Below are 26,635 nucleotides of genomic sequence, written 5' to 3' on the forward strand. Positions count from 1 at the left end.
TGAGTATTTCAGGAGATATCCCTTAGAGGCTCTTGGGCTGAATTCGACTGAGGTCATCCGACTGCAGCTTTCAAAACCCTCCCGAATTAAACAAAGTTCAGCCGACCTCCTTGTTTTAATTAGCATGATATTGTCTCCAATTGAAAGTGAATGTCAGGCGTAAATGTAAACACAATTCCGAAAAATGCGGAGGGAGGGGGTGTCACATTCATAGTGGATGAAATCAGATGCAAATATTGTGTCTTATCATCCGGTCCCCATGTGTGGGAGCCTGGCCGGCACTGCAGCTAGAAGGTAGAGGCCACAGAAGATAAAGAACCTGGCCATGAACTGAACATACTGGGCCCCTCAGCAAAATTCTCATCTGTGCTGCACACTATGCCAGCTTTCCTCCTCTCCTCCTGACACTGAGCAGATGACACTGACATCTTGCAGGCATAAACTTGGCATCACATAGTACTGTAGGGTGGCTGCTCCCAGAATGATTAGGGAATCCATTTGTATTTTTATTTGGACATTGCTAGATGATTGTCAAAGAAATATCTAAACTATCTGCAAGTCTTTAACAGATTCTCCAGTTTCATAGTTAATTTTTTAATCTGCTCAGAGTACCCCTCACACTGCATATTTTTGCCCTGTATATCGAGTTTTCATGTCAGGACTTTCCTTACCATGTTCTCCACATCACTGTATCCTGGCAGGATGTTGACATGCAGAACTTCCTGTTCTAATCACCTGCCTGTTGGGTTTTTTAACTAATCCCAGCATATTTTGCTCTTTAATTTTTTCACAGGGTTTGTGCCGCCTAGCGAACATGCAGAGGGGAGGTGTGGAAGCATGACTACTTCAGTGAGAATAGCCACTTTCTTTCCCCTGTTCTCCTCAGTGTATCCTGGCAGGATGTTTACATGAAGAACTTCCTGTTCTCATCAGTTTCTGGTTGGGTTTTCTAACCAATACCAGCATGCTTTGTTCTGTACTGTTTTACAGGGGTTGTGCTGTCTATTTAACATGTAGCAAGGAGATGTAGGAGGCATGATTACTGCAAGGAGAGCAATGTGGCATACAGAGCAAGCCCTGAGAAACATTACAGAGCATGCTAGAATTAAAGGGATTGTCCGGGTTCAGAGCTGAACCCGGACATACCCTTATTTTCACCCAGGCAGCCCCCCTGAGGCTAGCATCGGAGCATCTCATGCTCCGATGCGCTCCCTTGCCCTGTGCTAAATTGCGCAGGGCAAGGGCTCTTTTGTCTATCACAACACACTGCCGGGCGGAAACTTCCGCCCCGCAGGGTGTTCGGTGACGTCACCGGCTCTGATGGGCGGGCTTTAGCGCTGCCCTAGCCATTTTACTTGCTAGGGCAGCGCTAAATCCCGCCCATCAGTGCCGGTGATGTCACCAGGCGTCACCGGATCTCCAAAAAATGCTTTTGCTCTCCGCGATTTAGCGCAGGTCAAAGGACAGCATCGGAGCATGAACTGCTCCGATTCTCAAGGCTAGGGGGCTGCCGGGGTGAAAATGGAGGTATGTCCGGGTTCAGCTCTGAACCCGGACAACCCCTTTAATTAGAAAAGCTAAGAGGAAGCTGATGAAAACAGGAAGTTCTGCATGTAAACATCCTGCCAGGATATAGTGATGACAAGAGCAGGGGAAGGAAAGTGCTGACATGTGTTTGGGATACTCAGGGAAGATAAAAAAAAATATTATGAAAGTCTAACAAATACTTTATTATTGTAACTTTTATTAAGATTACATGGTATGGAGGTACAAAAAATATTTGGCATGTTTAGCATGAATATACATAGCATCAAAATGTGTACCAAATGTGTATAACAGGTCAAATAAAAAAAGAGGAATAAATATATGCAGTGTAGGGATTTGCTCTGGTAGGCAGGGTAAGCGGACGCAGTACAGAGTCAAAAACAAGTTTGTAAAGCAAAACTTCAGTGTTTATTCACACATAAGGCAAAAGTAAAACGACTCTGTACAGTCTTGGTGTTCACACAATGCAAAGTCCACAGAACAAAAATATCACCTTGTTGGCCATTTTATCCCCAGCGGTCCACAGCAGGCTTTAGGGGGCCTGTTTCCCAGCGTGCGGCTCTCAGCCCTTTAGCACGGCACCATGCCTCAGATCCCATAACAGAGACAACTTGCTGCTGAGCCTAGCTGTCTTTTAAGGACAGTTAGGTGTTGTCAAAACCCGGACCGGCACTTAAAATCCAGTCCGGTGTTTGACCCCACCTGGCTGCAAATCAGCCCAACAGCACACACTGGGAGGAAAATACCTGTCCTCCCAGACCATACCCTTCACTGTGTCACAGCAGCTATAGTACATCAATGAGCTACAGCAAGGCAATTAAGTAAATTAGCATTTTATGCGGGAAGGTGGATGAAGATAAAGAGCTAGTGTGGGGATTAGCCACCCATAGCTGCCATGGCTTGCCACATAAGTCAGTAATTAAGTATTGGAGTCCATGCCTGTAGGAACTTCTAGGATGCTTTCAGTGGGTGAGAATAATTTTAAATATAATTTTTTTTTGCATAGGATAAAGCTCGCCATACACATTAGACAAATGTTGGACGAACCTACTGTTTTCGGTATATTGACTGACTTTCAAATGTAGGCTACTAACACTCAAGGAGATAAGGATCTTGCACTTTAAGGCTACTTTCACACTAGCGTTCGGGGCTCCGCTTGTGAGCTCCGTTTGAAGGCTCTCACAAGCGGCCCCGAACGGATCCGTCCAGCCCTAATGCATTCTGAGTGGATGCGGATCCGCTCAGATTGCATCAGTCTGGCTCCGTTTGTCCTCCGCTCCGCTCAGCAGGCGGACACCTGAACGCTGCTTGCAGCGTTCGGGTGTCCGCCTGGCTGTGCGGAAGCAAACGGATCCGTCCAGACTTGTCAATGGGGACAGATCCGTTGGAAGTTGACACAATATGGCTCAGTTTTCAAACGGATCCGTCCCCCATTGACTTTCAATGTAAAGTCAAAACGGATCCGTTTGCATTATCATGAACAAAAAAAAATAAAAAATTTTATTTTTATTTTTTTTGTTCATGGTAATGCAAATGGATCCGTTCTGAACGGATCTAAGCGTTTGCATTATAGGTGCGGATCCGTCTGTGCAGATACCAGACGGATCCGCACCTAACGCAGGTGTGAAAGTTTAGTCTGTATTACACTGGCCGATAACGTTCGTTCGTAGGAACGCTTGTTAGCGATGATCTGGCAGTGTGATACTGTCTCCAATTACCAGATGAATGTTCATCGAGCAAACAGGATTTTTAAGCATGCTTAAAAATCATTGTTTGCCAGCGGCAGATTGTGCTGTCTAATCATGATCTTCTGCCGGCAAACAAGTCATTATGAGGAAGAGCGATGGCATTAGTGATCACTCCTCCCCATACTATGGAGGAGATCACTGCATGTTAGCGAGCGAGCAGGTGATTGCTGGGAAGGAACACTCCCTCCCGACAATCGTCTGCCTGATTTTTTTTATCTAATACAGCCCTTATTCATCTGCTCAGTCTTTTTGTTCTTGATGAGATAAGACCTCCATCTTCCCTCTTTGAACAGGAGACATAGCTTGTTCAGTCAACAGCTATATGTTGTGTATGGGCACCTTAAGAGAACCTTCATATGGGATCTAAGTGCTATAGGTTGCACTAATTCATCAACCAACATACGTAGACAATCCCTAGGATACCATGCTTGAGGCAAACCCATTTTCATCCAAAAGAAAAGGCGGTAGAGAGGAGAGCCAATTAGAGGGAGTGTAATACATTTGGTGAGAAAAAAAATGTAACTTGGATAAGAGTATCATTGACTAAGGTTGTGGACCAGTCATAGATTCAAGTATCTCCTCACTACCATCAGTAGACTGGAGCGAATAGTCTCATTTAGTGTTGAGCGAACTTCTGTTTTCAAGTTCGGCGTACAAGGTTCGGGTTATCTAAGAATTCCATTATGGATTCTGCTACCACAGACAATAACTCATGATTCATGGTAGTGGAATCCATAACGTAATTCTTAGATAACCCGAACCTTGTACGCCGAACTTGAAAACAGAAGTTCGCTCAACACTAGTCTCATTCCATCTATCCAAAGCTTTAGTAAGTTTATCAGAAGATACATGCAAAAGTGTTCAAAGAGGCTGTCCTGTGACACTCCATCCTCCAAGGGTATATACCTGATGTTTGATTATACCCTGCAATCTGTGACCACAGTACATGGCCAAGTTGGAAATAATGTGACAATAATGTGACAATCTTACCCTCTACAATCACAATCTACTTTGATTGTAGGGTAGGTAGCAGATAACCATACTACTTTCTTGGAAGGAACGGCAATAGCAACCTCTGCCATACCCCAGATCATCGAAATACTCTGACCAGCAAGCAGAGCGGCCTGTTGGTGGCCCTCTGACCTTTTTTTTTATCATTTGGCCCCCATCATCTGTACCGTTCTTCTTAAAGGAATTCTGTCACCTCGTTTTCGGTTATAGATCTGCGGACATGCACGGCTAGATCGCCGCTAGCATGTCCGTAATATACCTGTCCCATAGCGCTGTGTCCTTTTATTTTGTTTAAAAAATTATTTTAGAGCTATGTAAATGAGCCTTGTAAGGTGCCCATGGAGCTGTACGAACCTTCCTGGTGCCCAGCCTGTGAAGGAGCCCAGCATAGCCTATGTCCTCCGAATCTCCTCCTTTCATCACAGTTAGATTTCCGTAATCTCGCGATGCGCAGTTCCCTCCCTGAGGCTGATGCCAGCACAGGGAGGGAACACTATACCGGCACTGCGCATGCGCGAGCTCGCGGCAATCTAACTGTGACGAAAGGAGGAGATTCGGAGGACATAGGCGGTGCTGGGCTCCTTCACAGGGGGGCGTGGCTGGGCACCAGGAAGGTTCGTACAGCCCCTTGGGCTCCTTACAAGACTAATTTACATATCTCTAAAATCATTTTTTAAACAAAATAAAAGGACACAGCCCTATAGGACCGGTATATTGCGGACATGCTAGCGGTGATCTAGCCGTGCATGTCCGCAGCTCTATAACCGAAAACGAGGTGACAGAATCCCTTTAAGTGGGGCCTTCACGTTTTGTGTTAGATTTATAGTCCTCTGCTGTATGTACATTGGTGACTCTCCAGTGTAAATGCATATGCCTAGCTCTCAGGGAGTCCAGCATGTGAAGTGTTATCTGTTTACATTTTGGGATTTGCATGAAATGTAAAATGTTTCCTACATTTGATGCAAATTTCCCTTGTGTGATACATACATAATCATCTGTGGTGGAAAGCGAAGGGTTCACTGACCTCGCCGATAATTACCTGTCAGATAATATTGCTCTGCTCCTCGTCTCAGCAGTCGGGGACGGTGGGAAACGTTTTGGCAATAGGTAAAAATGTTAAAAGGAATCTGGAAATAAAGACGATAGAAAATGAATAATTATCCTATGGCATATTTCATAATTTCTCTTAAAGGGACCTCTCATCATGCTAAAAAAAATTGTCCGGTCTTGGCCTTTCATGGCCAAGATGGGGATAACCCACAGTAAGGGTTTGCCGGAGTTCAGAAACAGCTGAGTGGCCAGCATTCCGCTGTTTCCGTAACTTTCATAGCAGTGAATGGGAGCTAGGTAAACAGCAAGCCATGCTGCTGTAGTAGCTTGGGAGTTGTGGAAACTACGTAACTTGCTGTGCTATGCTGTTTGTGTAGCTTCTAATCACTGCTAAGGGCGTCACAGCAGAATGCTGGCCACTTGGCCTTTTCATAACTCAATCTTTTTGGGCCAGCACTAACTGTGGCTTATTCCCTTCTTGGCCCAGATGGGACAATCCTTTCAACTTGCCATTTTCTGTACAACATTTGAATCTTTACTTTATGCTGGAGAAGGGAATTATCCTCTTTTAAATTCTTCCAAGAACACACTGGGCTGTAGAATAATTTCACTCTACCGCTAACCTGTTCTAGTAGACAGAGGAAAAGCCTGCCAGAGTTCATAGCATCCGGCATAGCCGGAAACTGCCGCAACGCCGCAAGACCCCATCAAGTATAGTTGTACTAGGCGGGGATACGGGCTGTTTTCGGCATTAGTAGAGATTCGGCAAGATAAATACCATTGCAAGTACAGTTTTTTTTATCCAGTCGAATACCAGCACTAATGCTGGAAACAAGCCGGATCCCCTCCGGGTCCGATTATAGTCACTGGACTCATTCAGGGAAAGGTAGTATCCGGCTATGCCAGATGCAGGCTGTTCTTCTACCAGAACAGCATGCTGGAACAGTTTAGTGCTAGTGAGAAGCTAGCCTTAAAGAGGACCTTTCATCGGTCCAAACATTGTGAACTAAGTGTCATGATCTGTACAGCGGCGCCCAGGGATCTCACTGCACTTACTATTATCCCTGGGCGCCGCTCCGTTCTCCTGCTATGCTCTCCGGTATGTTCGGTCACTTGGTTATAGTAGGCGGAGACTGCCCTTTTTTCTCCTGGGCGTCTCCTTCTCCCAGGCTGTAGCGCTGGCCAATCGCAGCGCAGAGCTCACAGCCTGGGAGTTTTTTTTCTCCCAGGCTGTGAGCTCTGCGCTGCGATTGGCCAGCGCTACAGCCTGGGAGAAGAAGACGCCCAGGAGAACAAGGGCTGTCTCCTCCTACTATAACCAAGTCCCCTAAGTCTCCGCCTACTATAACCAAACGACAGAACATACCGGAGGGCATAGTGGGAGAACGGAGCGGCGCCCTGGGATAATAGTAAGTGCAGTGAGATCCCTGGGCGCCGCTGTACAGATCATGATACTTAGTTCACAATGTTTTGACCGATGAAAGGCAGGATTAGACTTCACGATGTAGCAGCCGATTCTCTGGATGGAAGCGTTATATAACAAATATTAGCCATCTTGATTTTTAGGGGTAAGGAAATAATTCAGTTTTTCTACTTACCCTGCTGGACTCATGAGCAGATTATAAATAGGGGAGAGTGCCACTTCTCTTTGTGACCTCTTTTTCCTCTTGCAGTTGAGTCCAGGAAGTAGCCAAGTCATAGCTTTTAACAGGTCTGAAGCTCTCGTCTAGTCACAGGGTCAACCACTCTTCATACACAGTCCCTGCTTTCTCCTCCCCCTTTCTGCTCTCTGTGGCCCTTACTGAATGCAAAGCAGTACCTGAGATAAAAGCTAGAGAAATCCAACAATATGGTTCCTCCTACCAGACAATGTGAAGCACCAAGTATACTCACCGGAATGGCCCATTATAAGATACAGTGTTCACATAGAAACCTTAAGTGGCCTCAGTGACCGCGCGCCGGCAACAGTTTTACGTGAAACATGTTGACATTTGTTGTATACATTCTCTGATAATTTACCTTGAGAAAGTCCTGAACCAAGTGTCTCCCGTGTGGACATTTCATCATCTCAGGAGACGTCTTAATTAGAGCAGTTCTCGTTCCTCTCACCCAATATAAATAGAACTTCTTCCTGAGATTATTCAGCCGCCAGTGACAGGTTCTGGACACATTGATGGATAAACTCTATAGAATTACATAGGAAACGTCTTACAGTGATGAAAGCTACATCAGCTCCATGTCCACTAGAAGAATTCATGGTGAAGAGATTCATAAATCAACTTGAAAATTCCATAAATTTTGATCAAAATTGAAGAACATCTGACCTACCTTTTATTTGCTTCTAGTAGAGCTGGGTGGTGATCAATATGATTGCTACTTGTTACCCAACTGTGGGGGTGGGTGTATGTAGAATTCATAAATTCTAAGAAACATGGGTGAAAACCAACATGGCGGTGTATACAGCATACACAGGGTGACACTAGTTATGAAGTGATACAGGGGTAGAGCATGTATTGTTTCATAGCTTGATAGAATTGCCATTTAGATGTTTTGGAAAAAAGGGTGACAACCAAAATGCCTGCTATTACCACTTAGCTTTCCTAAAAGTTGACTCTGCCTAGTTAAGACCAGGGTGTATTGTACAACTTTCTGAAGTCTTGAAAAACTGTATGAGCTGTATCAGCTTTCCCAAAATCCTGATGGGAACCTCCATCTAGATATGTGGTCATAAAAAGGCAGAAATGTATAGTAGAAGGCTTAGCTCGAGGAACAGCGGGCCCTTATGCAAACTCTGTATCAAACTCCTCCCCCAACTGAAATGTACCATATACCAATTCTCTTTGACCTCGTCAGACACCAGGGTCCGGGTGCTAGCTACTGTAATCTGTACACCTACAATAGTTATGCTCCTGGTAGAATTGCCGGAAAGGCTGAATGAGAAGCAATATGATTCTATTACTGCTCATCATCCAGCTTTTCTAGAGTCCTGAAGGACGTTTCAAGAGAATGGATTTACTGGTGGGTATAAAAGGTTACATTGTGAAAGTGACAATTATAGAACTTTGGTGACCTTTGAACAAGTTGTGTATATTCTCTGTGTTGTAAATTGCAGACATCATGTCTCCACTTGCAACAAAGCAGAAGTTGTTCACGTTATTGGTAGAATGTTCTGGAAAGTTCCAACGTGCGTACATATACAAGTTCACCTTTTTCTGAAATGTTGCAATGCGTAAAATGTAAACACTTGTTTTTTTTAGTCCTAATGAAAACTTTTTGAACTTTCCAGTAGAACTTTTTTTTTCCAGTGTCTTGAGTTTTAAATTATTTTAGCATCCAAATATTAGATCTTTGATGTTGCTGGAACATACGGCATCACACAGTTATGACTATTTAAATGGGCGTCCATTTATTGCATTGGGTGTGCACTGATTTCAGTGGTTGCCCAGAGACCTCCTGATGTGGCCCCTACATTTTTGAGACAATGGAACTTAGACATTGATGACCTATATAAGATCGGTGGGGGTCAGACACCCCGCACCCCTACGATCAGTTGTTTTTAGGTAGCTTTAGCGCCAGAAACTATAAAGAGGATGGAGCCTGAAGCACAAGGTTCTGTCCACTGTGTAGTTGGGCATTGCAGGTCAGCAAGAGAATGAGAGCTGACGTGCAGTACGCTGGTGAAGGAGACTTTCATCCACTGTATAGTTTCCGGTGCCAGTAGCTGCCTGAAACAGCTGATCAGTAGGGGTGCCTTGTGTCGGATCTACAGCCGGTCTGATATTGATGGCCTATTTATAGGACAATGTGGAAGTAGAAAATAGAAACAACACAGATGCCACTTGTAGACAATAAAAAAGCAGGATCACATGCATCAAACCATCCCATACGGCCATCTCAAACCACCCCAGAATACCATAGAAAAAAAACTAATTGGACATCAGCATTCCTGCCAGTTCCAAGTTTTATTTTGCCAAGCTGCATGCGACATACGCATTGGCCGTTTTGGCTAATGCACAGGCACAGTGGTTTGAAGTCCTATTGTATGTTGAGTAATGAGAGGACATGCGCAGTAAGGGACCAGAACTCTCATAGATGAGATTATTAGGTGGCACCAGAAGTGTGTAATACATCTGCACTTTACATTGATGCCAAGTGTGCTAGTATGATGGTGGTTTGTCTTGGCGCTGGACATGCACAGTCATTTTGTGAGGCCACAATCGCATGTAGAAAATGGAGGATGCTCTTTCAATTGAAATTTCCTTTCTACTCGCGCTCAATTGTATGATACAGTATGTTTTTTATATGCTGATTTGTTTATAGTTATGTCACTTATCATATAAAGAATATTGACAATTTTTTATATACTGATTTACATATGTGTCTGTGTACACCTGCCCCGAGGGGTATACAACCTTGTAATTATTTGTGCTGTATTGCTTGAAAAAGGCCTCTTAGAAGCTGAAACTTTGCAGTTTAGTGTTGCAGATGAAGTATCAGTAAACGTTGAAATTGGCAGGATTGCTGGCATCCAGTCCTCAGGGCTTCAGGATTTCCTTAGTATTGAGCAGGTGATATAATTAGTGTCAATGCATCAGGATTCACCACAGCTATTCATTCTGTGGGATATTCTAAAATCATGACCAGCAGGTGGGCCCTGAGGACAGGAGTTGAGGAACACTGATCTAGAGAGAATAGGTCATCAATAATGATGAGCGAAGTGAGCTTCAGATCCTAGATCCGAAGTCGCTTCGCTCAAAACTTTGGATTAATGTTCTATGGAGATCCATCTCCGTACAGTATTAAAATGTACGGCCTCCGACAAGGCGAAGTCAGTTATTCCCGAAGTCTTGCGAGACTTCGATGAATAACTTCTGTGTTTGATTTTTAAACTGGAAAACCACTTTAAAACTTGGATCCCAACTAGGCTTTGGTTTCGAGGTACTAGTCGGAACCGAAGCCGAGTTCGGATCCAAGTTTTAAAGTCTCTTCATGGCATTCTTTATCTTGTATTCAGACAAATCATCATCATTGATTTTGAGTCAAAAGCGGGATTTATCTTCATTCCAGCCTCTGTGCACCATGATAGCCTTTTATAGCAGTGCCATGAGGTCAGTGGAACAGCTGTAGCTGGACGTCATGCAAACGCCTTTTGTTTGTATAGACACTGTTTGCCACCCTAGGCGTGGGATGTGATGTCTAATTTAATTTATAGTACAGAATGGATCACTACGTGCCATTAGACGATCTGTCCGTGTAGAAGTTCACTTCTATGCACCTCTTACTGTTGTTCCAGTTCGCCATTGTTCTCTCAACCATGGGTAGACGCAACGTTGAACAGTGCTGACAACTCGGCCTAGGCGTGTAGCAATCTGCCAGACTGATAAACCAAGGTCTGTCAGTTCAAGAATTTTGTTCCATCTCTGTTTGCGACAAGTGGTGACAACTGGCACGTCCATGAACAGGAGGCATCTTACAACCATCCCACACGACTTGATCCAATTTTTCAGGCTTCGTGTAGCTAAAAACTTTGCTTTCAATCTTTCTTTTATGCCCCTCCCACATACAACAGATTGGAGCTAGGTGCTTGAAACTGTGATCATCTGTACATTTTAGTGAAAGCTGCAACGTCCAAGATCTGCATAATCCTAAGTTTTGTCCTTCTTAGTGTTGCAATTTTAATGTTGAGAAGTGTATGTAGTTCTGCCTGATTTGGCACAAATGCCAGCTGCCAGAAGGACAGAAAACCACTGCATGCAATAATTTTTGTCTGGGGATCTGGCGGTGAAGTAGAGGATCCAGAAGGCTGCTCTGTGTCATTACAGCTTGCTGGATCTCCAAATGGAGATGTGAACAAAGCCTAAAGCAGGATTTAGACGGGCAGATAATCGGGCAGATTGTCTGGAACGAATGTTCCTGTGAACACTTGCTCCCAGCAATCTGCCCATCTAAATCAGCAGCTGATAACTCGATTAACAAACAAAACGCTCCTTCATCGGGTGAAGTGATCGTTCGTGCAGGCACATAAATTATCGCAATACCATACCCTCGTCCCCATACTGTGGAGATGATCACTATATGTAAATGCAGCGCTTCACCTCCACTTAATGAACACTTCCTTCCCCACAGTCTGCCGCTCATCTGCCCATCTAAATCCACCTTAAAGGATAACTGTCACACTTAGACCCTAATTTCAATTTTCATATATGTAGATACTAATAACATGATATTTCAGAATCAGTTACTATTAGACTGACTTACCCCATATTTAATAAGATTCAGCCCTTAGCAACCAGTCTGCATAAAACTGCAATTTCACTATTCAGTTAAGATGGCCGCCACTGCCTTCCCCCTGAGGCTAATCCCGCCTGCCCTCACTAGCCAGTAACAATAGCCCCCCAAAAGTGTCAGTAACCAGAGCCCTCCCCCCTAAAGGGTTAATCTCCTGCAGCACAAAGGGGTCCTCTTACCACATGTTGCTTTCATTATACACTGAGCAGATGGCAGATCTCCCTTCCCTGGTCTGCGCTGCTTCAACTCTGCATTCTCCAGCTCTGCTGAGTGAGGGAGCGTCTGCCAAGCGCAGGGACAGGGAGAAGTGCACACAGCCCAGGCACTGTTATCAGCTGGCTTTAATCATTTACTTACAGTCCCTGGCTGTCAGTAATGTGACCTTGCACGCTGCGTGCTCCGTCTATGAACAGATAGAGGGACCATGCCTAGCAACCTGATTTTAAGCACAGGTAAAAGTAGGCAGTACAGGGAATTAAGGGGTAATTGAGTACACAGTGAAAAGTTGAAATAGGGCCACCAAGGAGATATTAATCACCACAATACAATACACCAAAAAAAAATATATATGACAGTTATACTTTCAGAGTTGTATAAATCTGGTTGCTGTGAATGCCCTCCAGTGGTGGCTTTAGGTAGAAATCGAATAATGTTATGGTTGGCAGGAGATATAGTGCAGTCCTGGGCACACTCCTAACACAGTCCTGATAGCTGTTCTGTGCCCTGCCGTAGGTATGCCACCGCCTAACCCCCTTCCACCTTGAGAACATCTTTTATATAACCAAATTACTATAATGAGGGTTTTCCAGACTACATAGCCAAACTGCTATTTTCCAGTATTTCCACTGGGACCAGAAGATGATGGAGGTGAAAAAAAATCATGAATGCCCATGAGTCCCATAAATATTGTATGTGCACCCCACCATGCATACATAGTTATGAATTGGCTTAGAGTCAGGGCAACCACATAACTCTGCTGGAGCAATTTCAGTAATGAGATTCTGGGGTTATTTAAATAAAGATAATGGGGTGAACGGGTCATGTCTACTGAAGGGCTCCCAGGTCTGTCATATGACGGCACAGTCTCTATTATCTCATGAATTCACCACTACCTCCAAGATGATGGATGTGGGGTCCTGTCCCTATAGATTATGGAACACTAATTGCGTTTCCTTTCAGTTACAATTCTAGTTATTTATAGGTGACCAGCTCATGTAAGAGGATGATAAATTCTTTAAGTCCCACTCCCAGTATTACCCAGGACCTGGCACATCCATGCATTGCACAGTCTACTGAGTTTGATTTCAACTGTGTAATGCCTTATCTCACCTGTGGTGTCACCGCAGGGAAAAGAAACACTACTAACTGGTTCCTTCACCGATCATAGCTGATCACTGGGGGTCCTAGCAAACTGTGATAATCTTACCATCATGGGACCCTTCTAAAAAGGCATTGTCCAAAATGAAATTCACATACATGTGGTATATGGAGTTGCCATAGAAGCCATGAAAGCTCATAGAGGAGCGATTACAGAGGATATATATAAATAAAGCTTAGGCACTGTTCACATGTACAAGAAGAAGATTTTACTGTTTTGATGTTTCATTGTACAGCACATTATGTGATGGCTATATGACAGCATTGTAGCTTCTGTTCACGGGCATACACAGATCTCATAGGGCTCCATAGCAAAACTTAGTATGGGCCCCCGCTGCCCCAGCCATTTTCCTATATGCATGCGACTATCATTCCCATGTAACGCAAAGTGCAATGCCCCACATTTCTGATGAATTTACTTATTTTATTATGTGAAAGAAATTTTATATACAAAAAAAAAAAAAAAGGAATAAAAAAAGGCTCCCTCCACCTCAACCACTTTATTCTGACAATTTCAGAAAAAGTGGAACAGGTACTTTTTGAACCCCAGATTTCTCAATGAATTCAAAGCAGACAACTGGCAAAAATACATTGATAAATCTCGGTTTCCCTTCTATTATACAGCTGTCTGCCTGCAGCCACCACTAGAGGGAGCTCAGCGCACAGGAAATTATACAGTTACTAGTCACTGGAACTGAAATCATCTTTGCACTGAGCTTCCCCTAGTGGCGGCTGCATGAAGATCCAGGGCTTTTACATTGTGAACAAAAAGGAGTAAAGCGCAGGCCTCTCCTCCCCCGGGCACTATAGCAGTTGTGTGGTCTGTCTCCATTGGAGGTACGCCACTGCTTCTGTTATAAACAGAAGGCACAACACAGATATGGACAAAGCCAGTGATGTACCTACCATGGAGGCAGAGACACGACCGCACTGAACTTTTCTTCCCGACATACACCCATTGCATTTTCCTGTAGCCGTCACAAGGGGGAGCGTCATGCATAAAGCTCTTTTACAGTTCCATTGATTTAAAAGAGTTTTCCAAGATTTTAATACCGATGACCCATCCTGTGAATTGGTCATCAGTTTATGATTGATGGGTGTCCGACCCCCACTGATCAGCTGCTTGAGAAGGCACCAGTGCTCCGGTGAGTACCGCAACCTTCTTGCAGCAAACCAAGCACAGGGCTGTACATTGTACAGTGGCTGTGCTTGGTACCGTGCTCAGACCTATTCACTGAGCAGCCCCAATAGTTGAGCTGCCCCTAAGTCACATGACCGATGAACGTGTTGTCACTGGCCTAGGAAAAGCTCAGAAAAGGAAGCCGCTGCGCTACTGCGAGCGCCGCTGCCTTCTCAAACAGCTGATCGATATCATCAGTATTAAAATTTTGGAAAACCCCTTTAAATGTGAATTGCATAAATTACTCTGTGCTGAGCTCCCCCTAGTGGTGGCTACAAGTAGACAGTTTTATAATATACTATGTGAAGGGAAGAAAGGCTTTGGAGCTGTAAGCAAGAGATTTATCCATGTATTTATGGCAGATGTCAGGTGTAAATATATTGAGAAATATGGCATTTAGAGTGAGCACTGTATTTAAAGTGGTATAAGACGGACGTAAATTTTTGGTTTTTAATCTTTTTAATTTTCTTAAACTTAAAAAAAAAAAAAAAAAAAACATTTGTCAGAAATCTGCAAAGTTGCACTTTACATTAAGTGTTGCCTGGGAGTGTTTTGACGCATACATACTAGGAAATTGGGCAGAGTGGCCCAGATTAAGTTTTGCTATAGGGCCTTATGAGATAAAGCTAAACAAAACTGCAATCATTGTCTTATGACAAAATCTGCAACTTTGGGGTTTCTTCAAAATTTACAAGATGTCTGCTTACAGTCAGTGAATGGCAATATTCGTGAGTATCAAAGGTAAAGGGACACCAAGCAGAATTGACATATTGCATTATATCTAGTTTAGGACCTTGGGGGCGGAGCATGACCGCAGGATTTTATTTTTAGTGCTTTTTTTTTTATTCCTCTGTAATGCTCTGTCCCTTTGGGACCTGGAATATGAATGGACATTCCCTTTAAATCTGCTATGACCCTTATTTTAAAATGGAATGAAAAAACACCTTAGCGAGATGCTACCATAACAATTTTTGACATATTTCTGGAAACCCCCTTTAAATTACGTCTTAAATGACGTCTTCGTACTGTAGAAGATTCGCTTTCTTTTCTGGAGAATTTGCTTTTATCATGTATGACAGATGGCGTGACCATTGTTTTCATTTCCTTTGTTTGGTGCTGATAACGGATCCCATGTGACTGCTGTTGCTCATTAGGCCCCGGGACAGACAATTCCTTGCATGTCATAGGGATGCAGAATGTGTGGGTGAAGTGCTATATTACAAACAGGAGATGAATTTGTTCCCTGGAATGTTGCTAATTTGTAATGACCCAAAGTTCAGTCTTACTGGATTTGAGGATCTAAAGCTGTACGTTCAGCACGCTGTAATGGACATCAATTACAGATGTAGCAGTGCTGGATTTGTAACTGCAGATTATCTGCAGTCCTATGTAAAAAAAAATCCCCTTCTACTTGTAACGTCTTGACCAATACATTCAAAGGTGTGGAGAGACTGCAGTCTCGCCTCCACCTCCCAAAAGCTACTTAGCTACATGGTGCATCAATACTGTAAATGGCATATTGGGGGATGGAGGCTGAATCTTCCAGTTACGTCTACATCTAGGTATGGTGCTGATTTTGATTTTTCCTTCCTTATCATGAATCTTCAGTTTTTATTGTCGTCTCGGTTTTTGGTCCAAAAATCTGTGCAGATTGATTTCTCTATTTATAGTATGTTTACAGCAGTCAGAGTTCCAGTTCTAAAATCCCCTGTATAGACCAAGAGGGGGATTTTTATTAGCTAACCACACCCAATTTTCTAAATTGCCAAGAGTGATGAAAACGCACAAAAAGTATTACATTTTTGTGCACATAAACCCAGAAGAGTCACAAAAGCACTATTTTGCGACTTTTTTAAGCCATTATTTGGGAACACACGCCTAACAAATTCCTCTCCACAGTTTATTATATTTTTCTGGCAGCCTGCAGCCACCACTAGGGGAGCTTACGTATATTATTGAGTTCAATGTAGAAACAGTATACAGTGAGCTCCCTCTAGTGGTGACTGCAGGCAGCCTGAATTGCTGGGATGTAGCTTTATTAAGTCTATTCAGAAAGTTGTTATCTCAGAGCTCTGATGTAGGACCTGTGCATATACCAACAGACGGGAGGTGGCTGCTGCAGCACATTGCTGATACACTTCTGCCGGAACTCAGAACCCAGCCATTTAACCCCTTTTGAAAGCATTATTCACAGCGGTATCTAATTAGTTAACTAGAGGAAGGGGGCTTCCTCTGTGACCCCATTGGCAACTCCATGTCATGATCAAGGGGCGTCAATTGGTTTCCATGGCATTTGTTGGCCAAGTGAAGGCCTCCAGATAGGCCGACCTTGTACTCCTATTAGGGCTACACAACAGGCATAATACACTGCAATACAGTGTAATAAGTCACATGGTCATCTCCTATTAGAACAAAATGAACAATGACTAATGAACAAAAATAAAAACTTTTCTGCAAATCCTGATGTGGTCTTCAGTGGCAAACAATAGTGTTCAGTGCTGAAAGTTCTGCCTTGGTACTAATGATGGCCACATCAGAAATCACAGGAGAGCTGGATAGCGAATAGTGCTGTCATGCAAAGTGCGGAGACACACAGGACGCAGGTGTCATTGTGCGGGGTGCCATTAGCTACCATGGCTGTTCCCATCTGGTATTCACGGAGGGAACATTGACCAGCCTTCTGTGTGTCCAGGACACTGTGGAACTAGTCCTACTACCTTTTTTGACTCAATTAATAGACTGTGTTCCATTAAGATAACGACCGCCACACACTGCATGCTCTACATAATGTGCTCTTCAGGATATCCTGCAGCTCCCCTAGCCTGCTCAATCGCCAGATCTCTCCCATGGATAGTGTCTTGGACTGGATGAGGTGATGGATCTCCTATGTACAGCAGCCAAAAACCACCTTGGATCCAGAGTGAAAGAGCTTGGAATGACATACGTGTACCACAGGAGGAAATCCAGCATCTGTATGACCATTACCATGCCTGTATCACAGCAAGGGGAGATACCACCCAATATTAAACTGACCTAGGGCTGCAGTAAACGATTATTTTAGAAATAGAGTATTCTATTGATTATTTTTTACGATTAATCGAGTAATCTAATAAGAAAAAATGAATCAATAGACTGTTTTCCTTTATAAAAACTCATCAGACCCCCTGCCATCAGTCCCCAACACCCTTTGTTCCCCCCTGTGCGATCAGCCCAAGTGCATCAGTTCCCCCAGTGCCATCAGCTCCACTATCCCCCTAAGCCATCAGCTCCATTCCCCCAGTGCCTTCAGCTCTCCCCCACCTCAGTGCCACCAGCTGCCCCCCCAGTGCCATCAGCTGCCCCCCCAGTGCCATCAGCTGCCCCCCCAGTGCCATCAGCTCCCCCCAGTGCCATCAGCTGCCACCTAGTGTCATCGGGCTCCCCCCAGTGTTTTCCAGGTGTTCTTTTTTCATTTTCCGCTAGTGTATTTTTATATACTTGACTCACTTCAATGGGGATGAGCTGCTTCTAGGCCACGTGACCGATTAACGTGACATCTCTGTTCTAGGTAAGGCTGTGAGAAGGCCACAGAGCTACTGCGAGCAATGCTGCCTTCTCAAACAGTTGATCGTGGGGGTCCCAGGTGTCGGACCCCACTGATCAGAAACTGATGACCAGAGGATAGATCATCAGAATTTATGTCTCGGAAAAACCTTTAATTATAATGCCTGAATAAAGTTATAATGTCATTTATTCTGCGAGGTTAACACTGTAAAAAAAAGAAATGGCTGTGAACAGTAATGTCAGAGTGAGTAATGTGAAGTATGTACACAGGGACTCTACCAGCAGAATAGTGAATGCAGCTCTGCAGTATAATACAGGCTATAACTCAGGATCACTACAGGATAATTTATGTATGCATACTGTGACTCCATCAGCAGAATAGTGAGTACAGCTCTGGAGTATAATACAGGATGTAACTCTAGATCAGTACAACATAGGTAATGTAATGTATATACACAGTACTGCACCAGCAGAATAGTGAGTACAGCTCTGGAGTGTAATACAGGATGTAACTCAGGATCAGTACAGGACAAGTAATGTAATGTATGTACACAGTGCTGCGCCAGCAGAATAGTGAGTACAGCTCTGGAGTATTACACATTATGTACCTGAGGACCAGTACAGGATAAATAATATAATGTATATACACAGTGCTGCACCAGCAGAATAGTGAATCCCGTCCTGGAGTATAAGGCTACTTTCACACTAGCGGCATGGACCTCCGGCAGGCTATTCCGTCGGGTGAACAGCCTGTCGGATCCGTCCTGCCGCTAGTAAACGCGTGCCCCCCGGACTGCCGCTCCGTCCCCATTGACTATAATGGGGGCCGGGGCGGAGTTCCCGGCGAGGCACGGCAGTGCACGACGAGAGGCTGCCGGAATAAATGTCGGACATGTCATAGTTATATTCGAGAGGCTGCTGGAATAAAACTACGACGTGCCACGCCGGGAACTCCGCCCCGACCCCCATTATAGTCAATGGGGACGGAGCGCCAGTCTGGGGGGCATGCGTTCACTAGCAACAGGACGGATCCGAAAGGCTGTTCACCTGACGGAACAGCCTGCCGGAGGTCTGTGCCGCTAGTGTGAAAGTAGCCTAATACAGGCTATAACTCTGGATCACTACAGGATAAGTAATGTATGCATACAGTTACTCCACCAGGAGAATAGTGAGTGCAGCTCTGAAGTATAAGGCCCCTTTCACACGGGCATTGTGGATTGGGGCCGGATGCGTTCAGCGAAAATGGTGCGATTTTGACACTAAAACAAGTCAGTTTTCACTGCGATTACGTTCCATGTTTGCGTTTTTTCCACGCGGGTGCAAAACATTGTAACATTGTGCGTTTTGCACGCACGTGAGAAAAATTGGCATGTTTGGTTCCCAGTCCCGAACCCGGACTTCTTCACAGAAGTTCGGGTTTGGGTTAGGTGTTCTGTAGATTGTATTATTTTCCCTTATAACATGGTTATAAGGGAAAATAATAGCATTATTAATACAGAATGCATAGTACAATAGCACTGGAGGGGTTAAAAAAACAAAAAAAATAAAAAATAACTCACCTTAATCCACTTGATCGCGCAGCCCGGCTTCTCTTCTGTCTTCATCTTTGCTGTGCACAGGAATAGGACCTTTGATGACGTCACTGTGCTCATCACATGGTCCATCACGTGATCTTTTACCATGGTGATGGATCATGTGACGGACCATGTGATGAGCGCAGTGACGTCATCAAAGGTCCTTTTCCTGTGCACAGCAAAGATGAAGACAGAAGAGAAGCCGGGCTGCGCGATCAAGTGGATTAAGGTGAGTTATATATATATTTTTTTTTAATTAACCCCTCCAGCCCTGTTGTACTAATAATAATGATCGGGTCCCCATCCCAATCGTCTCCTAGCAACCGTGGGTGAAAATCGCACCGCATCCGCACTTGCTTGCGGATGCTTGTGATTTTCACGCAGCCCCATTCACTTCTATGGGGCCTGCGTTGCGTGAAAAACGCAGAATATAGAACATGCTGCGATTTTCACGCAATGCACAAGTGAGGCGTGAAAACCAACGCTCATGTACACAGCCCCATAGAAATTAATGGGTCCGGATTCAGTGCGTGTGCAATGCGTTCACCTCACGCATTGCACCCGCGTGGAAAACTCGCTCGTGTGAAAGGGGCCTAATACAGGATGTAACTCAGGATCAGTGCAAGATAAGAAATGTATGTGCAGAATAGTGAGTGCAGCTCTGGAGTATAATACAGGTGTATCTGGATTAGTACGGTATAATTATTTAAATGTGTGTACTCAGTGTTTCCACCACTTCTCAGTCCAATTTTGCTACATTTTGATTTAATGCATATGAGCTAATCAGTTGCTACTTTTAGTCAGTTGGGTCATGTGTATCCAACTCATCTAACGCCCGTTCTACCCTGTGTCAGCCCTCTACTGGTTTACTTACAGGTCATAGGCCGAATGAGCAAATATCAAAGCAGCGTTTTTGTCTTGGGGAAGGGATGGGAGTGGAGATGTCTCTTCCTGTTTCAGAAAGTAGGTCTTTTACAGGAAAAGAAAACTTCAAAATATCCCATAGTGGCATAATAAATAATGTGATGTAATGGCAGCACAGGATGACAAGTGGGGTTACAGATGTTAAGGTGGTTGTCTAAATGAATTAAAGCCCGGGCAGCAGCTGTAAGTGTGTAAGAAGCTATACTTTTCTCCCCTGCGCTCTCCCAGTGTCGCGTTCTGGTACTGCAGCACTGGCGCCATTTTCCTGACTGCAGTGGTGACATTCTGCAAAGAAGGGTCACCGTGCACCCGATCACTGGCCTTAGCTGTATACAGGACGTCACTGCTGCAGCCATGGTGTGCATGGATCGTCACCTCTGCACTCAGGACTAGAGTGTGACGCGGGCAGCAGAAGGGAGAAAAGTGAGAAGTATAGCTTCTTTTGTTATTTTATCACATTTAATGCTGTCGCCGTTCACCTGTAAAGGGGTTATCCTCAGGATAGCTCATCAGTATCTGATTGGTGGGGTCCAACACCTTGAGCCTCCACCGATCAGCTGCTTGAGAAGGCACGAGCAATCGCAGTAGCGCTGCGTCCCTCTCTCAGCTCACCGAGCACAGTGCCAAACATTGTATAGCGGCTGTGCTTGGTATCGCCCATTCACTTCAATGGGGCTGAGCTACGCCTAGGCCATGTGACACATGAACGTGATGTCTCTGACCTAGGCAAGGCTGTGAGAAGGTGGCGACGCTACTACGAGCGCGGGTGCCTTCTCAAACAGCTGATCGGCAGGGATCCCGGGTGTCAGTCTCGGAAAACCCCCTTTAGTTACAGTGCATTTGGAAAGTCTTCAGACTCTCACTTTTTTCACATTTTGTTATGTTGTGGCCTTGTGCTAAAATAAAAAAAATAAAAAAGTCCCCCCCCCATGATTCTACATTCAATACCCCATAATGAGTAAGTAAAAACAAAATTTGGGAATTTTTGGCAAATTTATTAAAAAGGAAAAACTATACATACATTACATTACTTATCCTGTTTTATCCTGAGTTACATCCTGTATTATACTCCAGAGCTGTACTCACTATTCTGCTGGTGGAGTCACTGTGTACATACATAACATTACTCATCCTGTATTGATCCTGAGTTACATCCTGTATTACACTGCAGAGCTGTACTGACTATTCTGCTGGTGGAGTCACTGTGTACATGTATTACTTATTCTGTACTGATCCTGACTTACATCATGTATTATACTCTAGAGCTGCACTCACTATTCTTCTGGTGGAATCACTGTGTATATACATACTTATCCTGTATTGATCCTGAGTTACATCCTGAATTGTACTCCAGAGCTGTACTCACTATTCTGCTGGTGGAGTCACTGTGTGCATACATAACATTACTCATCCTGTATTGATCCTGAGTTACATCCTGTATTACACTCCAGAGCTGTACTCACTATTCTGCTGGTGAAGTCACTGTGTACATGCATTACTTATTCTGTACTGATCCTGAGTTACATCTTGTATTACACTCCAGAGCTGCACTCACTATTCTGCTGGTGGAGTCACTGTGTACCTAAATTACATTACTTATCCTTTACTGATCCTGAGTTACATCCTGTATTGTACTCCAGAGCTGCACTCCCTATTCTGCTGGTGGAGTCACTGTGTACATGCATTACTTATTCTGTACTGATCCTGAGTTACATCCTGTATTGTACTTCAGAGCTGTACTCACTGTTCTGCTGGTGGAGTCACTGTGTACATAAATTACATTACTTATCCTGTACCGATCCTTAGTTTCATCCTGTATTATACTCCAGAGCTGCACTCACTATTCTGCTGGTGGAGTCACTGTGTACAGACATTGCATTACTTGATTCTGTACTGATCCTTGCAGCGTTATTCCGGCCCTTGATGGGCGCGCAACCAAACAGAACGGAATACATTCTGGCGCACTCCCTTTCGTTCAGTTCGGTTTTGTCCCCATTGACAATGAATGGGGACAAAACTGAAGCGTTTTCTTCCGCTATTGAGATCCTATGACGGATCTCAATAGCGGAATTGAAAATGCTAATGTGAAAGTAGCCTTATACTCCAGAGTTGCAAGCACTATTTTGTTGGGACAGTTACTATGTACAGACATTACATTACTCATAAATGTAACACAAAATACATGAATAAATATTTTTCATATGTCTATGTTGGGACAGGTTATGCTGACCATATATAATAAACCTCACATTAGCTGACATTGTCCTTTTTTTTTTCACAGCTGACAACACCAAATTTTCCAGTGGTGGTGAAAATGGGGCACGCTCACGCAGGAATGGGCAAGGTAAGAGAAGTGTCAGTGCTGTTTACATATGGAGTAGTGACATATTACAGAAACCACTTAGGGTCTCCCAGCTGTGCGCTCAAAATTACGCAAGCAAACCAGGTGCTTGTTTTGCATATTTCTGTGCCCAGATGGAAAGGGCTGTTCAGTTTTTGGATACTGCAGATTTTAAAGGTTTTTTTTTTTCTGGACTAAAGCTATGGAGTCTGTATTATGAGCACATGGCCATAAAAACGTTGGCCATCTTTTGTGGTAACATTTTTGAGCAACCAGTAAAATGCAGGTACTAGTGAAGCACTGGTGAACCCCATACAGTGTGGGGGTTACAAGGCTTCATCTCTGTAGACCATACAAACTGTCCAATTAAAAAAACTTCTCAGGTCATCTCTGGAAAGTGAGTCAATCTTGCACATATAGTCCTTCCATTAGTAAAAATTTAATACTATTGATTTTTCCGATATTCGCTGGCAAACTTGTAAGTTTTGGGTTGTAGCTTAGGGCTCTTTCACACTTGCGTTGTCCGGATCCGGCGTACACTCCATTTGCCGGAGGTGCCTGCCGGATCCGGAAAAACACAAGTGAACTGAAAGCATTTGAAGACGGATCCGTCTTCAAAATGCGTTCAGTGTTACTATGGCAGCCAGGACGCTATTAAAGTCCTGGTTGCCATAGTAGTAGTGGGGAGCGGGGGAGCAGTATACTTACAGTCCGTGCGGCTCCCGGGGCGCTCCAGAATAACGTCAGAGCGCCCCATGCGCATGGATGACGTGATCCATGCGACACATCATCCATGAGCGTGGGGCGCCCTGACGTCACTCTGGAGCGCCCGGGGAGCCGCACAGACGGTAAGTATACTGCTCCCCCGCTCCCCGCTACACTTTACAATGGCTGCCAGGACTTTAGCGTCCTGGCAGCCATGGTAACCATTCAGAAAAAGCTAAACGTCGGATCCGGCAATGCGCCGAAACGATGTTTAGCTTAAGGCCGGATCCGGATTAATGCCTTTCAATGGGCATTAATTCCGGATCCGGCCTTGCGGCAAGTGTTCAGGATTTTTGGCCGGAGCAAAAAGCGCAGCATGCTGCGGTATTTTCTCCGGCCAAAAAACGTTCCGTTCCGGAACTGAAGACATCCTGATGCATCCTGAACGGATTTCTCTCCATTCAGAATGCATTAGGATAAAACTGATCAGGATTCTTCCGGCATAGAGCCCCGACGACGGAACTCTATGCCGGAAGAAAAGAACGCAAGTGTGAAAGAGCCCTAATCCGAAATTATATTGCTGGTACCAAGTACAAGTCTTAGTATACTGCTAGTATCAAGTTAAAATCGTATTCAATAAAACCACAGAGAACCGGGTAAGGCTACAATCGACCAAAAATCGGAAGAGCTTCGTAGGGGAAAAACATCGAGAGGTAAGCGATTTTAGATGCCAAAGAAGACGCGGGACGCCGCGTGAAGGCACTAGCTACCCAAGAATACCCACCCCGCACGTAAGTTCCGTTGACAGACTCCCTCTGATACGATACTAATCAACAGGAGGGTTCTCTGTGGTTTTATTGAATACGATTTTAACTTGATACCAGCAGTATACTAAGACTTGTACTTGGGACCAGCAATATAATTTCAGATTAGCTACAACCCGAAACTTACAAGTTTGCCAGCAAATATCACAAAAATCGATAGTATTTAATTTTTACTAATGGAAGGACTATATGTGCAAGATTGACTCATTCTAACAGTCACCTGGTTTTACTATCTTTTATGTCCTTCTATTTATTAGTATTTGGGACTACTACCTATTGCTTATTCATCCTATTATTTATCACTTTTATTATATTATTGTCACTTATCTTTGTATTACCTGTTATTCTGTGATTTATAGAAATACATCTAATTTAATGATTACTCAGTATTATCTGTACTCATTGCTACAACTAATATGTGACTCCAAATCAGAGAGTGCCTGCTACCACATTTTTTCAAACATTTTACTACTGACTGGGTGAGTCACAGCAGTTGCACCTCAAACCACTGTAGTGTCCAGTGGAGCCGTCCAATAACCAATTAATTAAACCATCTCTGGAAAGTGATGCAGATATTTGCAAAATAACGATAGTGTTATCATGCTTGGGTCTTTAGGCTGGAACTAGTGAAGCCACCACACATTTGAGGAAACCCATAATCTGAGGGGCTTACAAGGAAGGGGAGGTTTATCAGGCCCTCATCACTGAGGTCTTTATGCACTGACCACTTACCATCCCATCAAGCCACCCAGGGAAACAATTTTCATCATAACATTACAAAATGGCTGCCTTTACCATTTCTGATACCTCTGGGTTGGGTTTGCAAAATGTGTTGAATTGCTTAAAAAGCAACCACCCAACGTAGTATTACTTTTCAAACTTCTCCCTGTAGGTGTAGAAGTAATCTGGTCTCAAAAGAGCTACTCAGGCTGGGATTAGTGAAGCCACCACACACATTTCAGGCACCAACAGACCTCATAATCTAAGGGGGTTACAAGCTGAGGTACTGCTTTCTAATTACTCATCTTCTAAGGTGACTCCAGGAATGAATTCCAAGATTGAAATTACATTAGGCCCAAAAGTTGTAAGGTTTAAGTTTACCACTGCCATTGTATGCCAAAGAAATGTCATGGGCTTAAGTTCTAGTAAATTCTTGATGGTGGACCAGTATTGAGACTAGAGACGTGTACCAAACAACTTTCTAAACATGAAAAATGAGTGAATCTTGTGTTGGAACCATGATCTGATCTGTAAATTCAGACATTCTATTGGGCAGAGTAGTTTGCGCCCAGTAGGCAGCCAAAATCTAGTGGGTGCATTGGATCACTTGGTTAAAAGTACCAAGTGATCAAACTTGATACCCCATGACAATGGACTCTAACTGGTGGCACTCAACCTTTTGCAAAATACAACTCCACACATGGTTTGACTTTGGGCCAAACCTAAGGGAAATATTCTGGTATTTACCCTTTAACCCCTATGCAGGTATCTGGACCTCGCTCAAGGTCGCTACCTTTTGGAGTAGTTCTGGTGTGGTTGACAGCTGACCCACATCAGCACTGGACCTGCGATAGACATAGAGTCAGTGGAGCGGTGCCCGTGCTGCCGGAATTAGCGGTACAGTGGCGGGTATGGGTTTCCAATGCAACTCTAGGTTGTCTTTAGTAGAACATCTTTAGGGTAGGTTCACACAAAGGCTTTGCAGTGCTGTGGTTTCTACTGTGGGTTTTCATGCAAACTGTCTCCATTTTTAGTTCCATTGAATGGAGCTAAACTGTAAGCAAGCTCCGACTGCAACTTTGCAAGGGGTCTGCGTGGTGACTGCTCCAAGAATGGACTTGTATATTCTTGGCATGGTCTTGAAAACCATACGGCAAAAGTGATGAAGTCATACAAAGAGGACTGTCCAAGTGGCACTTACCCTTTAAAGGGAACCTGTCACCGGGATTTGATGTATAGAGCTGAGGACATGGGTTGCTAGATGGCCGCTAGCACATGTGCAATACCCATTCCCCATAGTTCTGTGTTCACTGCCCCGCATCCTCAGAATCTCCTCCTTGCTCCCCGACGTCAGAAAGCCAGAGCGCTGTAATCTCGTGATGCGCGAGCTAGCGCATGCGTAGTGTCGTCATAGTGTTCCTTCCCTGACGTCGGGGAGCAAGGAGGAGATTTTGAGGATGCGGGGCGGTGCTGGGCTCCTTCACGCTGGACTCATCTCACGTACAGGACACATATCAGGTTAATTTGCATATGGATCAAATAGGTTTTTTTACACAATAAAAGCACACAGAACTATGGGGACTGGGTATTGCGGATATGCTAGCGGCCATCTAGCAACTCATGTCCTCAGCTCTATACATAAAATACCAGTGACAGGTTCCCTTTAAAATTCACTATGGCAGTTGTAAATTCACCCTCCCTTCAGGGATTTTAGGTTGAAAACAGTAAGTTTGTTGAATACCAAGTGTTAGATTTATGATGGTACAAAGTAAGCAGGACAGACGTGGTAATTCCGATGGCCCCAC

The 26,635-nt window shown here is 44.2% G+C and overlaps 1 protein-coding gene across 3 annotated transcripts in view; it reads left to right on the top strand.

The window, feature by feature from the left end:
- SYN3 (synapsin III) overlaps positions 1-26,635 on the top strand; it is a 337,312-nt gene that overhangs the window by 272,515 nt on the left and 38,162 nt on the right. For all 3 annotated transcript variants that reach the window (XM_040438056.1, XM_040438067.1, XM_040438061.1), the window contains exon 7: positions 22,522-22,584. In XM_040438056.1, the coding sequence (XP_040293990.1) occupies positions 22,522-22,584 (63 nt within the window). The remainder of the gene's footprint in view (positions 1-22,521; positions 22,585-26,635) is intronic.

Source organism: Bufo bufo, chromosome 1, assembly GCF_905171765.1.
Source record: "Bufo bufo chromosome 1, aBufBuf1.1, whole genome shotgun sequence".
In the NCBI taxonomy this organism is placed as follows: Eukaryota; Metazoa; Chordata; class Amphibia; order Anura; family Bufonidae; genus Bufo; species Bufo bufo.